General features: G+C 41.3%; 2 protein-coding genes across 4 annotated transcripts; both read left to right on the forward strand.

Moving 5' to 3' along the window:
• Window positions 1-3,787: 3,787 nt before the first annotated feature.
• Window positions 3,788-8,417, forward strand: simc1 (SUMO interacting motifs containing 1). The gene is made up of 9 exons (XM_084009422.1): window positions 3,788-4,915; window positions 5,045-5,292; window positions 5,434-5,503; window positions 5,629-5,777; window positions 5,928-6,020; window positions 6,135-6,266; window positions 6,671-6,827; window positions 6,953-7,037; window positions 7,884-8,417. Exons 1-9 carry the CDS (start codon window positions 4,022-4,024, stop codon window positions 8,093-8,095), a joined length of 2,040 nt encoding a protein of 679 aa, XP_083865548.1. The 5' UTR covers window positions 3,788-4,021; the 3' UTR covers window positions 8,096-8,417.
• Window positions 8,418-8,549: 132 nt separating this feature from the next.
• Window positions 8,550-23,168, forward strand: LOC311014078 (CCR4-NOT transcription complex subunit 6). Of its 3 annotated transcripts, none has more exons than XM_084010452.1 (12): window positions 8,550-8,655; window positions 9,804-9,925; window positions 10,837-11,023; window positions 11,338-11,423; window positions 12,001-12,105; window positions 12,229-12,318; window positions 12,732-12,889; window positions 13,279-13,433; window positions 16,625-16,779; window positions 16,921-17,154; window positions 17,986-18,188; window positions 18,298-23,168. In XM_084010452.1, the coding sequence occupies exons 2-12, from the start codon at window positions 9,814-9,816 to the stop codon at window positions 18,511-18,513; spliced, it is 1,701 nt and encodes a 566-aa protein (XP_083866578.1). In that variant the 5' UTR covers window positions 8,550-8,655; window positions 9,804-9,813; the 3' UTR covers window positions 18,514-23,168. The 3 variants fall into 3 exon arrangements, with proteins under 3 accessions (XP_083866578.1, XP_083866580.1, XP_083866579.1); XM_084010454.1 differs by having other exon boundaries at window positions 12,250-12,318; XM_084010453.1 differs by having other exon boundaries at window positions 8,567-8,589.
• The last annotated feature ends 1,138 nt before the right edge of the window (window positions 23,169-24,306 follow it).

Below are 24,306 nucleotides of genomic sequence, written 5' to 3' on the forward strand. Positions count from 1 at the left end.
TGATGTAGTTTTGCAGTTTCTTCCCCGAAGTGAGATGAAATGTTTGATATCGTGCTCATATCTTTTTTTTTTTTTTTTTAAGTTTAGCTTCGCACAAAGACTGGAAACAGCTAGCATGGCGTTGTCCAAATGTGCTAACCAGCACTTCTAAAGCTCCATAATTAACATATATGTAATATATTTTAAAGCAACATTTTGCAGGGTTATTTGGGACTATCTCTTGGCTGGGTTTCCTGGAGTCTTGTTATGACTATGAAGTTACTAGTCATCCATGGGAGACACCGGAGTCAGGAAAGAGCTCACACTCACGTAATGCCCAGATAAAAGAGATGTATTTAAAACACATATACTTGTCAAACAATTCAAAATTCATATTCTGGAATTCAAACATTTTGTCAGCTTTTTTTGTTTGTTTGTTTTTTCAAAAAATGTTTACATTTTCAGTCCAATGTCATTGACAGACCTCCTCAAACCGTCTACAGCCAGCTGGCTTCATATCAAACACGACCAGCTCCCAATGCAAGTCACTGGTAATGAGTGTAGACGTGCTTTTGCTCACCATTTAAAACAGGAAACCGCACGCTCTGTTGCTGATAAAGAATTCCATCCTTAATCCGTGTCCATGTATGGGCAGCAGAGTGTTTGGAGGTTCATCTGGGATTTCAAATATCATCCATCTCTCCCTCTCTGTCTAATTGAACTTGGCCCACCTTTTTCCAGCTGAATTAGGTTCGACTTTGCAGCAATATTTGTGTTCTCAGAATTAATGGACTGAACGTAATAATACAGGCCGACTGACAAAAATGATTCGGCATCAACTGTCATTATGTTGGACATTGTTATAACTCGCTACTTTAATCAGAAATAGCAGAATCGTTTTTTCCAAAAATGGAGCAAAATACATTTGACGTTAGGATTTCCATAAAACAATAGAAACCTTTACTTCTATCCTATGCTTTGTTTCTTTATGTCCACAACCATCCAAGTGAAGTCTTCACAGGTGTCAGAAAACATGTGTCTGATTAGGATGACTCATCCTGCCTGATATTCCTCACATGGTTTACTGGTTGGAGGTTAATAACATCCACTTGTTAGAATATAGTATAAAAATGTTCTACATTTCATTGAAAAACAAGCAAGCAAGAAGAATATTTACTGAAGAATATTTTTTCTCTTCCTGGATTAACTCACATTGCATAAAAAAAGAGAGAGATGACATGACATGAGTATTTCTCTGTTTGCACATTTGCTATAGCTTTTCTACAGCAATGTGCTTATCACAATTACACTTCTTCTTATCAACTCAACACACCAGTAGGCTCATGTGTATACGTATGTCACTGCTTTCCATCAAAAGGAAGCAGCTTTTAAAGGAAACTCGGCAAACATGATGTGTCATCTAATGTGTGGATGGCTCACAAAAAAACGGAAACGCATTACATCCGTTCCCCACAACCTATTCAACTCTGATACTCTGTGTCATTATAACACAAGGGTTTTTCTATGGCGGCGTCCAGTGGAAATGTCAGAAATGCATCCAGGGATCAGACGAGCAAGAGGAAACCATGGAAGCATCGGGGTTGTTTGGATGATGGGTCTCACTTTGTGTCGTAACAGAGCCACAGAGGCGACCTTTGCAAACAGGAACAGGAAAGAGGTATACATTTGCCTGTTTGTGCATAGTCAATCTCAAACGTGAATAAGATAAAAAATAAGTCATCTGATCTTAAATCAGCTCTTTCTCTGAGAATAAGTAGTTCTGATCACATTTAGGGGAATTTATATGCTGAATACACAGGCGCTTGATTGCCACAAACCATCCTGTGTGATAAATTTATACGTTTCGACACATTTCAAAATCTTTTACACAACATGAGTGCACTCTAGTGGTGATGTGTGAGAATACATAATGTCACAAAACTCACTCAAGATAAAGATTTGAAACCACACTAATGTGTCATTTATTTATTTGTTCACTTCAAGTCTGTAACAAGTTTAATTGTTTCAGACAATTTCTCTCAAAATAATGACTTAGTATCTAAAAATAATAATAAACGTTCTCAGAAGTCTAAGCTCAAAATAAAGACTATTAGTGTAGTTTGTCATTATTTTTGAGATACCAAGTCATTTTATTTGAGATATTAAGTCATTATTTTGAGGTAGTTTCTCATTATTTTTTAGATACTATTTAATTATTATTTTTTTAAGTTTCTGTTTTTTTCTGACAGGTAATGGCGGAAATGTAACCAATATAGCTGCTGTGTGACTGTTTTTTTTTTCACTCCGTTTTTATTCGTATAAATGGTGGCAGGTTGAATCCTCACACGCCAGTAGATGGTGATATTTGCAAATGTGTAGCTGGTTGCCACCCGACATACCACAGAAGAAGAAATTCAAGGGGAAAACAACTAAACAGGAAGCGTCACTTTCAACAACATGGACGTCAAGTCATCGGATGTTGTTTTCGGATAAACTTTAGTTTTAGTGAATTATGAAGATACAAGCAAATTCAAAACCACCGACAAGGATCACATAAGAAAAGGGCTCATATGGTTACGTGACTCACTAGCTTCTTTTCTAGAAAACACGATGGGGGGGAGGGTGCACATTAACGTCGCATCTTCTTTCTTTTGGACCTGCGGCGATTGTCATGGGTCTGCTTTAAGGTGTTAGCCTCCTGACGTGAGCTAGAGCTACTGGAGTTTCCGGGTCTGTGGTTAAACGACTGAGGGGGGGATGGATTATGTGATCACACTCAGCTCCGACAGTGAAAAAGACGACTCTGATGTGGAAATCATCGGCTCCTTCGGTACCGTTAAAGCAGACCCGCTGCCCCTCACGTCACAGCCTGTTGACGTCGATGATGTCGGTGTCCCTACGGTAATAAGCTAACCGCCGAGTAGCTACAGTAACTGTGGAAACGAGTGCTAACGTCTCCAGGGTCCTCAAGGTGTCGCTGCAGCTATAGCTAGTTGGCTCAAAAGGCATTTAAACCAAGAAAAACGGAAAGCAGCACGTAGCTCAAGTCTTAATTAAATATAGCGTAAGGTACGTTACCTCTATTTCTGCTGTCTTCTCATGGTGAGGGTGTCACTTTAAAGCTAAAAGGAGTCGCATATGACGTGTTGGCAAAGATACGTTGCACACGAACTTTAATTTAATACTATGTTGATAATGTGTTAATTATGTACATCCATATTCTTTATGATTTGGGCTTTTTTTTAACAGTACTTAATTCTTTTTTAACATTTTGTCATAAAGCAGACCCATTCTCGAGATATAAAAGGGAGAGCTACCTCCATATAAGGGGTATTGCTACATCTCTGACAGTTATTAGTTATACCTACTAAAAATAATCATTGACAAAGATTTAAAAAAAGTTAATAAGCTTTCAGTTATTTTATTGCTACCTATAAAGTTATCATGGGTGAGTTATGAGAGTCACTCAGTTAAGTTGCATTGAAAACATAGCTTCAAGATGTGCCAAAGACGGCTGAAACAGACGTTTTTTCACTACTCCTTCATACTACCCCTCTCTGTAACTATGCAAGCAACTTAAATCTTGACATTTTCTTTCTATGTTTCTCTTTTCTAGCTTTATATCGACCTCGCAGATCAGAGATGGACTCTTCCGGAGCTAAAGTTGAAAAAAAGACCAGACTCTTCTGCCTTGACTCTGGTAGACTTGACTGAGACAAATGGGACGAAACAGGAGAATTTGTCACCGGATGTTTCTCAATTGAAAAAAGACAGTGAAAAAGACAACCAACCTTCATTCAAACATGATTGGAGCTTGCAGAAAAGTACTTCAAGAGACCCGCCTGGTTTTGCGCCACAGAAGGACTTTGGCAATTTAAAGCCAAATAAGAGAAGTTTGGATTCTCAAACACACAACCAACAGCAGACAGATAAAGCACATCATAGCACACCAGTCGTAAAATTAAGACGATTGCCTCTCGTTGAGTCTCATGCCGCAGACCTGGAAAGACGTTCTGTCCTTTTATCTAAAGATTATACACAAATGTCACAGCACCTCAACAAGGCAACATGGCAACAAGCCATTCACGGTACATTACCAGAATGTATGAGTGATTTGAGCAGAGCTATAGCATTAAATGGTCCTTGCATGGATCCCTCATTTCATGAGTCTCCTCCTAAGGTGGTTGAATCTCTGATCAGACAGGAAGAACAAGAGAACAGTAGCAAATGTACAAGTACACGGTTAAATGCCACAACATCTCAGCATCTTCCGTGCCCAGCTGACGCTCCCTGCTCCGATAAAGATGGCTCTGTTGCAACCTCAAAGGTGCTCAGCACACGTGAGGATGAGAGGGATGGCTTTTGCTCGTCCGTGCTCATCCCCTCACCAACATCCCCTCCTCCATCCCAAGATAAAGCACAGGGTTCCTTAGTCTTCTGCTCCAAACTGGAACAACTGGGATTAACCAAAGAAGAATCTCCACAAAGCCATCTCTCTGATCACTCATTCCCCAACTCTCATACCGGCGGACCAAACCCTTCCGAGTGTTTTGACCATGACACTCTGTCCCACCCGAGTCCCATATCTCATAACCCTATGAGCCAACTCGGCCAAACGCTGACCCCTGAGCATACCCTGACTGTGGCGGATCAGGCCTCAAACAGCTCTGACGTCTTGCACTTGAGCGTATCTAGTGAACCTTCTCCGACGGTGTCAAATGAGGACATGGATCGCAGATCCGAGGCTGGGACGTACAGAGATGATCTGAGCATCGACAGTCCAGTGTCTTCTCTTTGGCAAGAGGGGAGTGATGGAGACGAAGTGAAAAAAGAGGGCGGATTTGGTATGGACTTTAGGGTAGCCAGTAGAGAGGACAAACAATTCGTGTGCCCAGTTACACTCAGGAGAATAATGTCTGGACCAGTTCAGACCCTGGTAAGAGATTTCTATATATTTTTAGATTATATAATTACATTATAAATATTTTTCTGTCACGCTCTTTACTCATGATTATATGCTAGGATTAATGTCCATCTTTTTCTTTTTCATGTTTTTTTTTTTAAGCTTGATGAGGAAGATAAAGGTTTTGGAAATGCCGAGATGCTATGCCGTCAGAGCCTGAGCCTGGTTTACAGTACCATCGATGAGAACTACCCAGAGGGCACTTTGCAGCTCTTATCTGACCTGTTACAGCCTGGTTACTATCCCCCCAGAGATATCACCTCCCACCTGTTGCGTGGCATTCTGCTCGACCCGCAGTGTCCTTATCACCTGTGCGTGCAGGCCTTTAATCTGTTGATGAGGACACAGAGGTGAGGGAACGTAGGCACAAGAGTTAATAGTAATGTGTTATTTGTAGCCTTCCTATTTAAATTCCTTTATCATTCTCTTCCATTTCCCTTCCCGCTTTGCCATCTTTGAATTTAGGAATTAAAGCTGCTTTCTGATTGCAGACACCACAGGGCTGATAAAACCACAGTTCCATGGGACTGGGAGTTGTTGACCTCCGTCGCTGCCAATCAGGTACTGTCCCAGATATCAAAGTGTGTGAATATACAGACATATTTACAGGCAAATAGCTTTTTGTGATTTCAGTAAACTGACCTCTCCCTGTCTGTGCCCCTCTCTCTTCCTGGAACCGTTAAAAGAGACATCCATGTGCAGTCGTGCGTATGCTCCTGGACTACGCTGTGCAGACCTTGGAGGATGATTTCCAGGCCAAACGCTCCATCTCTGCCCTCCACCTCTCCATCGCCAAGGCAACATTGTCATGTGATCAGCAGTTCCATCGCGTCAGGTACATACACTGTTTAGTATTTTTAGTTTAGGGGATCAAAACGTATAAACTTCCCGCACATATGATCATTCCTAGACACTTTTTCTCCTGTTTTGATGTTGTATGTTTACTCTCCAAATCACGCTCTGATATTCTTTGTTTGTTTTCCAGGGAGGTCATCAAGTGGCTGTTTTCTGCCATTTTAAAATCAACAGAGCATGGAGAGAGTGGAGAAGCAGCCAGAGAGAGAGATGAACAAATCAGGTGAATAACAAAATTAGAAATATTTTTCTTTTTTTTTAAATGAGTCGTTGTATGCATGGCTGCTTCTATGCCTGTCTTTTCCACATTCAAGTGTCTGTCCTGTTGACTTGGCAGAATTGTGTCGATCTTCCAGAGGATGCTGTCCTTGGCTCTGGAGGTAGACCGTTCTCCAGCTCTGAACTCGGCCAAGCTCTCCCAGGAGCTCTTCCATATGCTCATCAGCAATGCACCTCTACGAGCACACAGGTGAGGAGCAAAGATCAGACGAGTGACGGAGGCAAAATGAGCAGGTTTCGTATCACAGTTTAGGGAAAGTTGAAGTGTGAGAGAGAGAGATGCAATATAAAAAAACAAGCTTTCCCTGTGGATTCTGCCACTGGAATAGTCAACTAGGCGTAAATTATGATTCATTATTTAATTGGTACTTTCAGTAACAAAAAAGGATTTTTGAGGGAGATCTTCATCCATGGAAAAAAATTAATTTGGTTATATATTTGATCATTTTAATTGCGTTGTTTAAATGCAAATGCATTTCAACATTTTTATAGTCAGTTAAGTAATTTCTGATTAAATATAGAAAAAACAAAACAATGTGCCTCTTTTCCCCAGTTTTCCAAGCCGTCACTGACTAATCATTTTCTGCCACCCAGGATGTTGTTGCTGGAGAGCCTGCAGAGCAAGCTGCTGAGATGTAAGCTGTTGGAACATCTGTTGGACTATGCATGCCCACTGAAAATCCCTTTGCCCATGTCACGCGGTCTTCTGCTGCACTTTCTGAAGCACTGCAATCTGGCACCAGATCCTTCGGTGAATATCAGCCGGCCTTTGCTCTTCACAGATGTGGTCTTATTAACATATCTGATCTTAACACTTAAAAGTTAGCGACAACAAGCGCCAGTTCGATGAAACTGATCCGCGATTGTATTCTCCAGGATGGTACAGAAAGGTGGCAGAGGTGGGAAGAGTTGGTCCATCTTCTCTGGATGTTGCTGCTCAGCTACAACAAAGCAATGAAAGGTGAAATCTTGTGCCTGTAAACTGTGCAACACGTTTTACAGCGATAATCATGAAATGGCTCCCTATGAATTCAGAAAAATTAAAGAGAGCATACGTTTTAGTAGTGATGATGGGAGTTGGTACCAAAAATAATGAATCGAGTGATTATACACAACATTATCAACTTCCTTCTTATTAAATAAATAAGATGAGTCAGGTGATTAGAATCAGAAACAGCATTTTACTGACAAGGCAAGCTTTAGAGTGTCCTACTGCCAGGAAGCAGACAGTGCTTGGAGCCTGTGGGAAACCTCAGACTCCAGTGAATGTGCAATATGTGGTCTGATACCATATGGTATTGTACTGAGCTCTTTTAAGGGAATCTCATTTTTGTACAGCGGAGAAAGGAAAAGAGGGCCAAGTTCTTATTTTGGTTAAAAACATTAAACAAGATCTGGACTATCCTGATCACTTAGGCAAATTGACTTGATTTATCTCTGGTAACTGTAGTGGATGTATTCTACTGAATAAATAAATTCATTTATGTTATGGAATATTCCATATTTGGGTTGATAATATATGAGTGGTGAACTTTTTTTTACCATGTGCTCTCTTTTTGTTTGTGTGTTGAATTTTTGACACTCCTGTATTGAGATTTCTCTATTGTCATTTGATTGATGCAATATTTGAAATGGTCTATTTAAACACGGATTTCAATAGATATGATTTAATAATGAAAAATTCAACTTTGGTTTAATTTACTATTACTATTTGATACCCAATGCACCATCATGAATATTAAAACACTTAAAAAATACCAATAAGCCCCACTTCGGTTTACTAACTTCTTTTATCTGTTGTACCTAGGCTATCTGTGCCACTCGGTCTCTGAACAAAAAGGCAGAGTTGAAAATTTGGTCTACAAGCCAGATGATATATTGTCCAAGTCTGCCATTTGTGAGGCTGTGGAGGCCTTCCTGTCCAGATCCCAAGCTGACCTCGGCCAATCCTTACCTCTCCATGTGGAAGAGTCCCTCACTTATCTACAGGATCACCTGCTAGATGTCTGTCAGTGTTGAATAAAAAAAATTAAAAAAAAAGTCTTATTTGCAGTTTTGTGGACAAATTATAAGCCACTGTACTAATTGTAACAGTTGGACATTTTGTATGAGATGACTTGTTCAAGTTCTGTATTCTAAATAAAGGCTGTGCCTTGTGTCTAATGAAATAATTATATATATAATATATTATTATTTTACCCAGAATTGGGCCTGTTTATTTGTTTCTCATAAAGCGCCATCTTCTTTGTCATTGCTTTGACTACATTTACTTAAGTTCTGCTTACTGTGTGCATCATTTGTAAAAAAATAAATAAATAAATAAAAGCCACAGTAAATTGAACTGTGGAATCCTGTCCATCCATCTTGGTCCATCACTCATCATTTAAGGATTGTATTTACTCTGGTTCAACAGCTGGTTGGACCGTCTGCACGCCGACCAATAGGAACATGCGCTGTTATCGACGGAGAGAAAAAAAATCCCTTCAGTCGCCATGATACAGCAGCGGAAACGGGTGAGAAGTAGCTAGAAAACAAAAGAGAACACGCAGTCGTCCTCGCGATTTGGTATGCTCTTGCAGGTAAAAGAGGAATTATTGTTATTGGACCTGAACTGTTTTCAAACCCTTTCACTGCAATCGCTTTTAGACGATAAACGCCATGTGGTCGTTTTCAGAACTGGGGCTTATTTAAATAGGAAGTCAGTCAACATCGAAAAATTGGGATCTGTTAGCTTTGAGCTAATAGCAAGCTAACGTTAACTCAAGCTAAGCTAAATAGCTCGCAATTGCTTGCAAACCCAGCATTGTGTAGCGTTGTGAGCTCGTATGCCCACAGTTTCACTCAATGATAGCGATTCTTGCTATTGGAGGATAGCTAGCGTCAGCTAACCAATGCGCTATTTTGTGGCCTAGTGTTAATGCGCAAGTCAGTGGTTTGCTATTATGTAAACAACAATCGTGCAGTATCTTTTAATATCCCTTTGCTTCATTTTAGCTAAGCCACTCGGGTAGGACGTTAAAGTCAGCTAATTAGCTGCTCAATTTCCCTAACTTGGCGTGTACGTTTTCCATCTGGCTAGTTAGCAAACGAGCTAGCTTTAGCCTTTAGCGTTTGTTATGTATAGTTTGATAGCTAACTTGCCTATTTAGGTTAAGCTAGGCTAATCAGTTAATTACAACGCGAGGAAAACTCGTGTATTCTTAGCTAGCAGTAGCCATATTTACTCCGTTTATAAATGCCGTTTTGTTTGTAGCTCTTTGACTAATTAAAGCCTGAAACAGTAAACAGTCTAACGTTAGTTTGCTAAGTTTAGCATGAAATGTCTTGCACTACATGGCTGATTTTAATGTTGATTGTTATGTAACAAAATTGAATCGGTCTCTTTAGGAAATAGTTTAATCTTAATATCCTGTTGTAATAGATATTATTGTTGGCAATATATTACTTACCACATAGTCCAAAATACGTGTTATTTGTGATTAGCTAACGTTAAATGTCATGTCTCGTGCTAACGTGTGACCTTACATGTGGTAGTTAGCTTGTTAAACTTGTCAATGTGAATTTTGTTACCTGGTGGACGAATATGTACACTACCTCTAAACTAATCCAGAGTAAAGTATTCCAGCTAGTCTCCAGACAAAATCACTTAAAATATATACAATTTATGGCATATTTGGAGATGTTTGACTGCCATAAATTGTATTTAAATTCAAAATGATCTCTGCAGTGTTATAGGAATGCCCAAGGAAAAATATGACCCGCCGGATCCAAGGCGAATGTACACAATTATGTCGACGGAGGAGGCCACAAATGGAAAGAAGTCATACTGGGCTGAGCTGGAAATCAGCGGTGAGTATTATCAGGGTTACTTGTTTTCAAGGTAAAGAAGTTGTATCTACCTTTTATAAGCCTTACCATACTCGGCACATGTATTAGGTTTTTTCAGTGCAGACATTTTGATATGTTATAGTTGGAAAACATGATGGCTCCTTCAAGTATTCCAGTGAGAGTGACCAGCATACACAATACAATCAAGCCGTTAAATGGAATTCAGCTGTCGTTCATTTGGTTATTAACACATGTGCTTTTACTATTGTGACAACTAAGTCAAGATATCTTGCGTGGAAAAAGACCTTATTCAGGATCACTGAATAAGACATGGATCCACCAATTTAGCTTTGCACATGGCCGTACAATATAGGGTTACAACCTTATCAATTCATCTGCAAATTACCCACAGGAATATTCTTGTTTTGCTTGAGAAAAACTCTTAAGATATTCAATCCATTTTCATAGGAAACTCAATCGGCATATATCCACTTTAACCATATCAGAAGCTGGGACCTCTAAAACCTGGGCATTTTCTCCCAATATGTTTTGTCAATTATCAACCTTTTCTACTCATTAACTACTTGATTAATTGACTTATCATCACAGCTTGAATCCCAAACTTGGTTTTACTAGGTTTAAAATGGGACACTGTAGAATTTTACCCTGGAAATGCAACATGGTGGGTGTAATCGACGGTCTTATCATGATTTGGGTTGGTGTATCTGTTTTTTGGGGGCGATTTTGAGAAATCCGCGCAGCCCTATAATTTTGTTCTAGCACCATCTTCATCACTGTTAAATTAGTCAACCCATGTTGAACCTTTCACACCAATGGTAAATAAGTTATTCCACATTTTTACTTTGGTGTGAGGGCAGTAATAGTTAGATCACATGACTAAATGTGATTTTTTTCCCCCACTGTCGCTGCAGGCCGAGTAAGGAGTCTCAGCACAGCCCTGTGGTCTCTCACCCACCTCACTGCCCTGCACATCAGTGATAACTCATTGTCACGCATCCCGCCAGACATTGCCAAACTACACAACCTGGTGTACCTGGATCTCTCATCCAATAAGATCAGGAGCCTGCCGTCAGAGCTCGGCAACATGGTGTCTCTCAGGTGAGTGATTTCATGCTATATGTTTACCCCTAAATTCAGGCACGATGTGGAGGAGTAGCTGTCCCAGGGTTGATTTTTAATCTGGTTTTGGCAGTCACACAGGCTACACACTGATGCTAGAAATTATGGCAATGTTTTTTGAGGTAATCATAGATCCATTGGATATCTGCCTGTTTTCTTTAATGTTAACATTAACAATCAAGCTGAAGTTGGAAAGTATGGCATAGGGAAATAATTGTTTAGAATTGGTAATATAAGATGGTTGTTTCTCAGGAGGATTGGTTATTAATGATCTAATTGTATGTCCTCCACAGGGAACTGCTTTTAAATAACAACCAGTTGCGGGTTCTGCCATTTGAATTGGGGAAACTGTTTCAGTTACAAACACTGGGGTTGAAAGGTGAGTGGCTTATCAGTAGGCATTTTTACACAGATTCTGCCGTAATCACGGAAAAGAAAGTCCTCGATACGCTACGCTTGCACCGTTAAAGAACTTTTCCAAGCGGTGTCTAATTTTATATAGCATCAAAAAACAACAAAAGACAATGGAAAATTAACAGCATACGATGGCGGGCTTGTGCGAAAAACTACCGTCTTTTTATCTTCTTCTGGTCCACGTTCTGAGCTTGTTAGATCCTCCAGTGATGGGTTGCGCACGTGGTACATCTTCAAAACGTCACCTTCTGTTCTGGCTTCCCGGTTCGCTCCATTCACAAAGAGGCCATCTTGTCTCGCCTCTGTTGTGGCTCTGTGACTACCTCCTTTGACATCTCAGAGGTGTAACAATTCCATCACCCCTTTCCGTCTCAGTTCTTTTTTATAATAACGACAGTGTGGGGGGGAAAGGGAGTGATACTGCACAACAAAAACAATAATGCAGTGTAAAAGGACCTAATGTTTTTTTGTCGCCTTACTAGCCTTGTAATCCCATTGTTTACTTTGCGATGATTCAGCCCACTTTGCCTTTCTTCCACCAGGAAACCCACTTGCACAAGAAATTATGAGCCTCTACCAGGAACCTGATGGCACGCGAAGACTGCTCAACTACTTGTTAGACAATCTGGCAGGGGCCATCAAGCGCAGTGAGTCCGGCTGTTAAAATGTCAATTTTTATTTACCCCAAATATTTTATCAATAGATACAGCTTGCTTATGTGCATGTTACATTGTTGAAGTCATTGTCATATTGTTGTCACCCATATTTAGCAACCATGTCCCTCTGCTCAGTACCAACAGAGATGCCCCCAGCCCGTTCATGGATCTCACTCCAGGAACCAGACCGAACACGGGCCTCAGGTAAGGACAACATAGCTTGTGAACAGACGAAAATGCTACTTACGTCGATGTTCAGGGCTTTGGTTTTATGTGAAAGGTACAGCTGGGCCTAAACCAGTATGTCTGAAACTCTGCACACCTCTTGTGGTAGAACCTGCACAAAACAATAGCTTGTGTTGATGCTAATTGCTGTAACAGATGACCACACCATTGTGGTACAAAAGGTTTAAAAAAAAAAAAAAAAGAAGCTGTTTGTATGTTTGCCAAATTCTGTTTTTTAGGAAACAAGTGGTATAGAGTTTACTCAGTTTGCCAAAAACTGTAAGAAATGAATGTTTCCTGTCAAGGAATAGAGATAAATTAAACTATAAGTCTTTCTCCGTCATGTAATCTTTGTCCTAAGTTCTGCCCTTTTTTGTCCATTTCTTCCCCAGCACTGTTCTCTGTGATGTGCTACAATGTGCTGTGTGATAAGTATGCCACACGACAGCTATATGGCTACTGCCCCTCTTGGGCTCTAAACTGGGAGTACAGGAAGAAATCCATCATGCAGGAGATAATGGGCTGTAATGCAGACATCATCAGTTTGCAGGTGAGAGATGGCCCTCAAAGCATGTGTATAGGTTTTCATAGAACTACAAAATGTTGATCATCCATGCAGATGAATTTAGAAAAATTAAAACGTAAAACACGGAATTTGGGGGGAAATTATACGTAATCTGGAAAATATGTAAACAGATTTCATCTCTTCAATGTCGTGTGTGTTTCAAATGACTGTCATGTTTCCACGAATCCATTAGCCTACAGACAAAAACTGTATTATGGTGTTGGGTATCTCACTGGTGGGTGGGCAACGGTTGAGCGTACATAAGCGGTGCGCGAGGTGGGGGCGCCAACCAGTCATGTATGTTTCATTTCAATCGCGGTTTTGTTCTTTTTGAAAGTTGTCCATCCTGACACTCGTGTTCTTGTTGATTACAGGAAGTTGAGACGGAGCAGTACTACACGTACTTCTTGCCCGAGCTGAAGGAGCAGGGATACGATGGGTTCTTCAGTCCAAAGTCACGAGCCAGGACTATGTCTGAGTCTGACCGGAAACATGTTGACGGGTGTGCAGTTTTCTTCAAGACGGAAAAGTAAGTACCTGTTGTTTTTGTTATTACCCTATGGCCTTTTTTAATTAAATTTCAGAATCACTGGCATATAGATCTAAGTCTGGATGCAGTTAACATAATGTCTTATATAGGCTAGTTATTGTATGATAGGACTGGGATAGCTCTAATATTATTGCTTGAGTGACGTATACAGCATTATTGTTGTGCAATTATAGTCTATCACTAAGCTTGTGAAATTTCCATCCCCCCATTTAAAAGATGCAATAATTCTGACTAGGGTTGCACGGTATACCGGTACTAATATGGTACCGGGGTACTGAGGCATTTAAAACGGTACTATATTGCATTTGGACGGGACCGGTACTTGCAGCGCCGCCGGCAGCGCCGCAACAGCGCAGTGAACTCGCCGCGTGACGTCACCGCGTTGTAACTACAGCTGAGAGGACGAGGAGCGAGCCGCAGCTTGGGGAGATAAAAAGAAAAAGCAAGCAAGCCGGAGGAAACCGCTAGCAAGTTAGCAAGCAGCGTTGACTGGAACAACAAACGGAGCAGGAGGAAAGCTTGGAGAGAGAGAGAGAACGAGAGAGCGCGAGAGAGCGAAGCACGGAGAGGAGACTGGCTGCTGCAACCGTCACCACGCCGCAACTTGTGGACAAACCAGCGCCGCGAAGTGCGATATAGCCGTACTTTAGCTAAAAACAAATGCGCAAGGCGAGGCAGTTAACGCAGATGCGCCACTGTGTAAACGGTGTTTAAAAACATGCATGGCTAACGGCGGAAACACCTCCGAATTAAAGGACAAGCACCCAGACCTGCACACTGAGCTCAGGGAACGACAGGTCATTTACTCAGGAAGAAAAGCCACATTCAGTGCTAAAAGCAAGCGCCACCGCCCTTCACTCTTAACAAAAGTAGCTCTGGAAGAAAAAAAAATAGAGCTGGTTTATTTATATTATTATATTATATATTATATTTTTACATTTTTTAAATTGTGTGTATTAGAAAAGCTTGTCTTTGTGGTATTTTATTTGCTGATTAATATGTTATTGTTCTAAGATTTTCTATTAAAATAAAGTCAGTAATGACATTTTTTACGTTCACTTTTTATTTGAAAAAGTATCGAAAAGTACCGAAACACATGTTGGTACCGGTACCAAAATGTTGGTATCGTGACAACACTAATTCTGACAAAGAAATTAGCTACGACATTGTAATTTTACTCCGGGTCTGTAATGCTGAGAAACTGAAACCTGTGCTATTTTGTTTTAATTGCTGTGTGTTGATGGTGTCTTGTTTTTGTTATGTATCAGCTGGGTGGGGCTACCACTGTTGACCTACCAAACCAGTTTGATTATTCTGAAAATGATCTATTTGTTGTAGCCTTCAGACGGTGCTTTCACACCTCAGTATATTGTCAGGAACTGTTAAACTACTACTGTTTTTCCGTAGCAAATAGATTGGATTACTGAATCTTTATCTACATTTATGAGAAAGTTGTTCTGATTGCACATGTTTGTTGTAGAAAATGAAAGTAATGCTTTGGAGCTGGCGACAGCTACTTATAAAACCCTTCTCACTTCAGACCACAACATTGGTCAGGCATTTGGCATCAAAGCCCTTTTTTGTCGATGAGGAGTCCGTTGTCGTTATTGACTTGAGCTACTTTACCTTAAAGGGGCACTCTATTGATTAAAGTAAATTTACAGATCTTGGGGAGCACTATTGCATATATGGAAAAATTGTGTAAATCATTTTGTGGCTCCAGAGGCTGCAGTGTGAAGGCGTATACATTTCATTAAGTGATTCTTCAAGTTGAAAATGAAAATCTGGTAGTGTGGAGCTAGAAAGAAGTCTGCTTATCAGACCTATGTAGCTGTTTGCTTCTTAAGGGTTTATTAGACTGTAGTAGCACAACAGCAGAATGTCTGAACTGTTAATGGACACATTGCATTTTACATAATGTAGGCACCTGGTTATGAGGAAAGTCTATAGTCCTTTACTCTTTTTGAGCTGCAACGATTTTGATGCTTTTTTCAAATCAGGCTTGGGTGATATTACAGTATACCACACAGCGTTTTGAAATCCCGGTGGTATGGTTTTGAAAACCGTCATAAATTCAGCTGCTGCGCTTTCTATGGTGCTGTATTGATGTGATGTATTGCTGTGCACAGCACGTGCCACCAGAGGTCGTTTCTATAGTGTAAAAGGCAGTTGGGCTCAGACAGAGCAGAGCACAGTACAGTGATTTAAGTAGTACAATTCAATATATACATCATTGTGTTACCCTAAAGACGACTTTTGTTCAACTTGAAACTTGTTTTAGAATTGTAGAGTTTCCATGAATGGATTACATAGTATTATCTGCTATATCCGAGGCTTTTCTTGTTGAAGTAACATCAATGCAACTTGATGATATTCATGTGACTATACGCTTTCTCCTCACTTTGGGGGGGGGGGGGGGGGGGGGAAGATGCTGGTGCTCAGAAAAAATGTGGCCTAAAGTCTGACGTTGTGAATCAAGTGTTTTCTTTGTTTTTTTTTTTTTGTTTTTTTAGATTATGGTGGGTGGACAGGCAATTTAAGTTAAATGCATTTTTCTGGTGCACCTTGAGATGCACATTAAGATCACAATTAAGAGGCTCTATCTATCTATGCACAATGTTTTGCTTTTTTAAACAATTTGTGCTCTTGTTCTGGTAGTCGTGGAGTGCAGCTAAGTACGTTTACACTACTCATGTACTGTGCAATCTTTAACATGAAATAATCCTTTTTATCCAATGATATAGGCCTACTGTAAAATGTTATATACAATGGGCCTTTATGCATAATACTTTTGATATTTTGATATTTTTTTGATATACTTTTGTGTTTTGTACTTGAAGTTTATTTTGGTGCTTTTTCTTTTGTACTTTTACTTTAGTAACTTTTTGAATGCTAAAGTTTTACCTGTAACGGTATTTTTATGCTTTGAAAGAGAAAGTAATTTATCATAAACACATTGGTTGTATAGGCTAAATATGAATGGGAATGTAAAATGTCTCTAATCTCATAGCATGGTAAACAAGGCGGGGCTTTGGCAATGATGGGCAGTCTTGAGATTTTTCTGTCCTTTTTTTAAAAAAAAATGAAATTCAGCCAATATAACATTGCAGTATATTATAAATGATGTACTTGTTGCAACGTTTTGCTAAGTCTTCTCTTTTCATCACCAGGTTCAGCGCAGTGCAGAAGCACACAGTGGAGTTCAACCAGCTGGCCATGGCTAACTCCGAGGGCTCAGAGGCTATGCTGAACAGGGTGATGACCAAGGACAACATCGGGGTAGCGGTGCTGCTTGAAGTCCGCAAAGAGATGATGGAGGCCTCCTGTGAGTAGACCCTCCGTTCTGACCTTTTTAGGACTTCTCATTGGGCCATATACAATCAGTTAGTACTGCTAATCCTTAATTGGCATATGTATGAAATACACTGAGAAGCTGGAGTTAAGGACTGTGGGTGTCTCCTTTCAGCTGGAAAGTCACTGCATGGCATGGAGAAACAGCTGCTCCTCATTGCCAATGCCCACATGCACTGGGATCCAGAATACTCTGACGTCAAGCTGGTCCAGACCATGATGTTCCTGTCGGAGGTAAAGAACATAGTGGACAAGGCCACACGCAGCCTCAAGTTGTCCTCCGTCTCTGGTGAGATCAATGCCATTCCACTGGTGCTGTGCGCTGACCTCAACTCCTTGCCCGACTCTGGTAAGTAAGCCAGGCTAATAGAGCTTCATCTGTCCATGGAGAGTTTTATATAAGAATTGTACATGCGCTGACAATTGTAGAGCTGCTTCTCTTAGGTGCCTTGCATCTAATCAAGGGGGAGCCTAATTAATGAAATCTTAACTGTAACTGACTGCTTGTCTGTTTCTGGACACATTTGTCAGTCACACAAGGACTAGGCAGGACGCATTTCCCGATAAGTCTGTTCTGTGATGTCTGCTTGGGGAAATCCAACGTGTCTGACGAGTAACGCTAAGTGACATTCGCTAGCTAGCATTGTCAGCTGTGTAATTCACTAGATAACAATCACGTTAGCCAAATTCCAACATAGAGAATCAACCATATTGACCCAGATCCACGCTAGTGGTGTTGCAGTACAGGTGCTTCGAGTGGCCAAAAAGGGCCAAGACAGAACGATATTACAGCAATTTATCACAATCGTATTACAGCGAAGCCTGTGTAACACGAAAGGAATTTTTTGGAATCGAGTTACTCGAATAACTTGAGTAATCGTTTCAGCCCTAGCAGTGACCTTTTTCCTTTTACGTCAATCTCCATATTGAAGGTAAAGTTGTCCCGAGAAGGCATCTGTGATTTTAGCGTGATTTCAGTGGGAAACTTATTTTGATGTTTGTTCCAAATCTGCCAGAAATGTGAACAGATATAAAACAGTTTCTGTACACACAACAGTGGCATGGTTTACGATATGGGGGGGATTGATTTAATGCTTCTACTGTTGATCTGTTGGGACCTTGAGAATTAAGCTAGACTTCATTCTGATGACGGCTTGTCACATCTCTCCCCTCTCTTCAGGCGTAGTGGAGTACCTAAGTACTGGTGGGGTGGACTGCACCCACAAGGACTTCAAGGAGCTTCGTTACAGCGACAGCCTGACCAAATTCAACTGCAATGGCAAGAACAGCACGTCCAATGGCAGGATCACCCACGGCTTCAAGCTGAAGACCGCCTACGAGAACGGCCTGATGCCTTACACCAACTACACCTTCGACTTCAAGGTGATTGCAGCGCCGAGATGTTTGCATTGCATTAAGCTGAGCTATAAGCTGAGTTGTATTATTGTACATGTATTTAGTTGAGCTGACACGCCTTTCCTTCTCTCCTCAGGGTGTCATCGATTATATTTTCTACTCCAAGCCTCACCTGAACGTGCTGGGTATCTTGGGCCCCCTGGACCCCCACTGGCTCGTAGAGAACAATGTCAGCGGATGCCCACATCCCCATATCCCCTCCGACCACTTCTCCCTCTTCGGCCAGCTGGAGCTTCTCCTGCCCAACCTGCCCCCCCTGGTCAATGGGCTCCATCTGCCTGCACGCAGGTAGTGGGTGCCTGCCACACCACCAGGGGGAGCTGCAACCACAGCCTCTCCCTTTCAGACCCTCCTCCCTCCCACTACCAGCTCTTCCCTCCACCATACCGGAGGAGGAAGACAAATACACAACCTGTAAAATATTCGTACAGTGAGGTCTGGCCGACAGGGATTTCGTATAATGTTATAGATATTCTATATTTTTCTTTCTCCGTTTTTCTTTTTTGTTCTTTTTTTAACTGCTTGATTCAGTCCTGTTCGTGTATCATATTTTGTGTTTTGGACTCCCCTTCCTCCGTAAATCCACCACCCACCCACTTTGCTTCTGTTTTTCCAATGAGAGGGGATGGTAGCTCATTCAGATTTGTCACACAGGCCACTGTTTGGTGTTAGCGCCTGGGGAAATGGAGAAGTGGCCGAGGAGACTATGTTCACCCGAAAAGCTCCACAGCTGATGGTCTGCCTGTCTGTCCTGTATAAATCTGAAACCAGCAAAGACGGCAGACTTGTCAGTCTCGGACCTCCGTCGTTGGCTTGTGTCTGTTCTCCCCTGTACTCTGGGCAGCCATCGTACTATCTCAGTCTTTCTGGGATGCATACACAAGTTGAGTCAGATGTCGATTGGGCTGGAGCAGCTTTTTAGCTGGTAGTCAAGCATCCCTGGAGGTGGATGTAGCGCAGCTCGTATGAGGTGAGATTTCCTGCTGTCATTCTGTGGTGCTGAGGCCTTTTGTTTGGTCATGGCCTCCCGTGGTGCTACAAGATAGTCTACACCTCTGACCCCGGTCCCTGGTGCATTAGCTACCAAACCTACAGATGCCTCGAGGTCCAGAGAACTACGTTTGCCCAATTTCACGTGCATGTAGTGTCACTTTGTGAAGGAAGGATATGGTCGGAGACTTAAGAGCAGCTACCATCTTGTTTGCAGACTGTTTCACCCCTGCTCGTATAGTTGTTAGGCTAGACTTGTGCTTAGGAGCTCATGTGGCCCACGCACCCCCGTTTTTGGTCAAGGGAATTAGGCTGATGGGCAAAGCGGTGAGGGGCTTTCACAGATCTTTTCTTTGTCTCGATTGCTTTTAGGCAGAGAGAGAGTGAATAATGGCTGATACACAGGAGTAAAAACCAGCGTTCCTCTCACTGTCTGGAGTTGCCATCCAGCTCCAAGCATGCAAGCTTACACACACACACACACACACACACACACACACACACAGGTAATTTGCAGGCAGATCTGTAGCACTGTCTCCAAGGCCAGTAGTGACTTCCCCCCAGCCATAAATTCCATACACAAAAGCAGTGGTTTTTTTCACAAGTGTTTGTACAGAATAGAAATCTAGACTCAGTCTTTACATGATTGTATATGAACCACAAAAGACCTGTTTTCTGGCGTTTTTTGTACTAAGAGTAAATTATGATCAGATTTGAAAAAAAAAAAAAGATTGTATTGTAAACTATGGCTAAATTTTTATCCAGTTAATGTTAAGATGAATTGATATTACCAGCTTGTACAAAAGACGTAAGAAGAGGTTGTTCAAGGCGTTCACTGTCACAACTTTGCACTCCCTAGAGATTAACTGTAATTAATGTATCGGAATTGTTTGTCCCCACACACACACACACACACTCTGCTGTTGATTCGATTTGCCGGCATATTGCTGCGATTGTAAATAGACCCCGAGTAAACTCTGCCTGTTGCTTCTCGCCCATTAACAAAGCCATTGATCCACACTGCTGCCATCAGTTCAGACAAAAGGACACACCAGGATGAGTCGCAGCCCACCAGTGACTCCACATCTGTTCATCTATTTATCTCACACACACTCCCACTAGTGACGTGTGACCGAAAACAACCAATATGAATCCCACATGTACAAGAAAACATCGTGCCTCACTGTAGCAGTTGTCGTTGTCTTGCACTATTTACATTTTGACGAACGCCTGAACAACCTTTTCTCCTTTTATTTTTAAATACTGTTGAGACATTTGTGAAGATTTTATGTCCTTTTATTGGGTTTTTGTTAATGTTGATTTCCTTTTTTCTTTTTATGAGCTGTGACAATGTGATGACGATGTGTATATCCTTCCTATTCATTGAGCTCGCTAGTAATCAGGTATGCTTTATCCACTGACACCCCCCCTCCCCCTCCTTAAGGACCATGAGCAGGATGTCTAATCTTTATAAAGTCTACTCTCTTAGATTGTTTTGCTCCCTGTTTGTACCTTAGCACAGCTCCATGCCCAGAACCCCAAACTATCGAGCCCTTCGCTCCTTCCCTGGCCATGAATTTTAAATCTCCTTGAGCCTGTCCATCCCCCTTATGCCCTCAAAACCTCAACCGCCCAACCTCAGACTTTCCCTTCCCACTATATTAGTCAAGCTGTGTCTTTTTAAACTCCCTTTTGCTCAACCACTCTGTATAGTTATCTTCCCCTCATCACTGCAGCTCTAGTGCCATCTGTGGACCCCCTACCTCTATATTGGAAAGGTGGAAGGCCTACTTTGCTCTGCTTTTGGATGATGGAGGGGTGAGGGGCAGTGAGCTCAGCTATTTCCAAAAGCCAGGCTCAGACGATCAATTAAACACACTGGCTTTTACACGAATACACCAGATGAGCACTTAATAGATTCAGATGCAGCTCCCCTCACTCCCTGGCCCATCTTCTTAGCAAATAAAGATCGAATTTACGTCAATGTATATGTTGAAATGACATTTTTAAAGCAAGAGGGAAGAAAGTAAATAGGAAGTATAAGTCTAGTCCTCAGATCAAGGTTTCTTGTCCCGTTTGTCCCACCCCAAATGTTTGTCTTTTAACCTTTTTGTTTGTTTTTTCAATGGAAACCAATGTCCAGTTTGATTTTATTTTTTCCTTCCTGAATGGCATTAGTATTGTAGTAGATTTAAAGGCTAGCTTTTTTTTGTAAAGTGTGAATAAAAGATGTATCTCATGTTTCCTTTCTAAAAAGATATTGAATTGTGTTGTTGTGTAAAATCATGAATTATATGATGGTGTTACGTTTGCTACATTGTTTGACTGTTTCTCAATATATTTTCCCCGCCATTTATAATATTTACATTTACAAAAACCAAATCCTCTGTATCATGATGAGCCATTGTCTTGATGGGTTGACTAGAGGAGTCGAATGTTCTCAATGATGCCGTGTAGAATGAAGGATTGAGAGCTCATTGGTGGAAACGTACCTGCGCCATTTGGTATCAGTAAAAACGTTCAGCACAGGGATAATCGATTTGTTTTCTCATTATTATTTTTTACTTTTCAGCTTTATTGTGGATGTTGCACTAGCTGGAGAGTGCTAGTGTCAGTAGGTTGGGGCAGCAGAGCTGTCTTACTAGTGGCTGCAATTCAGTGCTAGAAACTCTGTTCCGACTGGTGTAGAACATGTTGCAGACTAAGCTAATGGAGCGCCGCTGGTCGCTAGACTGGTCCTGTGATAATTTTGAGTACTACTTGTCCGTTTCACTCTGTTGTTGAGCATCACGGTGGTTCAACCCGTTACACTAGCTAGCTATTGATACTCACCAGTGTGACTCTTAAAGTCTTTTTGGTTGTCGACTCTTCCTGCCTCTCCTCATCGTCCCTTTCCTTATAAACCACAGACTATGGCTGAACATCTGGCAAATTGCAGAGCTGAGTTTTGTCACCCTGTAAGCTTCAGCGAGTGATCACATTGTTGGCTTTGTACTTTACACCGTTGCATTCTGTGTCATAGTTGGCTTATTTTTAGGCATGGAGTAATTTCCCAGGCTGCATCTCTTTGTAATGATGCACACCAAAGCTGCTTGTAGTCCAGTTCTCTGTTGTAGAGCGAGTTTTTCTTTGTTTTTGTTTTTTTTCACCAACCAGTTGCATTTTCTTTTAATCCGAATCATAGTCTTCATGAAATGTAGGGCTGTAAGGAAAGAAAGGTACTTTTGTCCTTTTTCCTTGAATAACATGAACATGTTGCATCCATATACCGTTGTTAAGGTTTGGTTTTGCGATCCATCGACTCCATTTTTAATGCATCCTTTTCCAAAACAACAACTTGGCAATAATACCCAGAGACATTCAGAATGGGTTTTTAAATATGGAAAATGTAGCTGTGTCATCTTTCAACTGTGTGGTCTTTTGTTTTCGCTTTCGATCTCTCCATCTTCAACCTTCTAGACCGTTTTGTTTCCTCACCATCTTTCTTTTTCCCCTCATACCATCCATCTTGTATATTTGCTCATCTCCTCCTCCCTGCCGATCTAGTAGTAGTTGTTCAATGATCAGGATTGTCTATCTGTAGTCAGCTGAGTACATATATTGATCTGTGTCACTGTGTTTATGCACTGGACCAACTATTGTTTACCATTCATGAAATACCAGCAAAAAAAAGAAGAAAAAAAAATGACAAAACACTTGCACAATGTTGTAGAATGTCCATTAATCCAGATGAGAAATTAAGGCAGCTGTTTTAAAATCACATACTGTTTTAAAAAGAAACTGAATGGTAAACAATGCTTTCTGTTGTACCCCTTAGCCGTCCTCTCGATTCTCTTTGGACTAGTTTTGTTTGACTTTTTTTTCTGTTTTGACTACAGGTTCTGCTTGTTTCCTTTACACCTACCTATGTATTTTCCTACTTCTGGTTGAAAATAAATTCTATATTATCTGTTTCAACCTGTGTCACCTCTTATTCTTTGCAATGGATATTGAAGATTTATTCTCTATCTGTTCTCCTTGTATTGCCTCCTTCCCCTTCCTTTTTTTAAAATTTAAAATTAGCTTTCCAGTCTTCTTTTTTCAGATTTGATTTGATTAGTCGCAATATATGTCTGCAGCTTTTTCTAGTGACCATTTTCTCCTCTTCCTCTCCTTATTAGCCATTTCAAATGTCAAAAACGTGCAGTGAAATCAAGCATACTATTTGCCAAAAGCACCTGACTGACCAAACTTTAATTCCAATCGTTGCGTCTGCAGCTTCATTAAAGGCTGTGAACGTCCATGGGTGTCTGGTTGAAATGAAAACCTGCCTAGTCACGACTCGGCGTGACACGTTTGTCCTGACTAGTGGGTTTCGAGGGACCGTCTTGGTTTGAAGCCTCGGTGTCAGCATGCACACTCGCCCCCCCTGAAGTGTCCTTTAGTAAGACAATGAAGCGTTATCGGCGCCGCGGGGGCCTTTCTGTAGCCGAGCCTGACCTTTTTGATTTTCCTCCAGGACGGCAAATGAAAAGAGAACTTCCCGTCGGGGATCAATCAATTTTAACATTAACATTTAATACCTAAAATAGCCTGAGGACGACGGTCGTCGTGCTATCGTCTGTAAACACACGGTGGAGCCAAAGGATCAGGTTGTGGACAGAAACGGGGCTTGAGAAGTGATCCCAGGCCGGTGTCGTCTACTGGAGGAGTTTGGAAGCCGGGTCTGAACGAGTCACTGGTGGCTCGTAACGTCGGCTGGCGATGAAACGAGAGAGAGCAGCAACAGTGTGAGACAGCAAGTTGAGCTGGAAAGTTGAGTTAGAACACAGTGGGGGCCCAATAATTATACTTCAACAGGACAACATTGTGGAACATTTGGTCTCGGCGGTGTAAATAAATGGTTTTAGTACTATTTTGCCGGTTTACACTAGGGGCGTTGCTGCTGTATTATGAAGCACAGTAGCAAATATATTCACTTATAATGACGTGTTTTGATATGGATGTCAGAGTGTGTGTGTGTGTGTGTGTGTGTGTGTGTGTGTGGTGCGTGCATCTTTCCAGAAGTTTACTTGTGTGACTACATGCAGTTGTTCAAAGTGTTTTCTTCTAGGCT

The sequence above is a fragment of the Eutrigla gurnardus genome, assembly GCF_963514095.1.
Source record: "Eutrigla gurnardus genome assembly, chromosome: 5".
Lineage (NCBI taxonomy): Eukaryota > Metazoa > Chordata > Actinopteri > Perciformes > Triglidae > Eutrigla > Eutrigla gurnardus.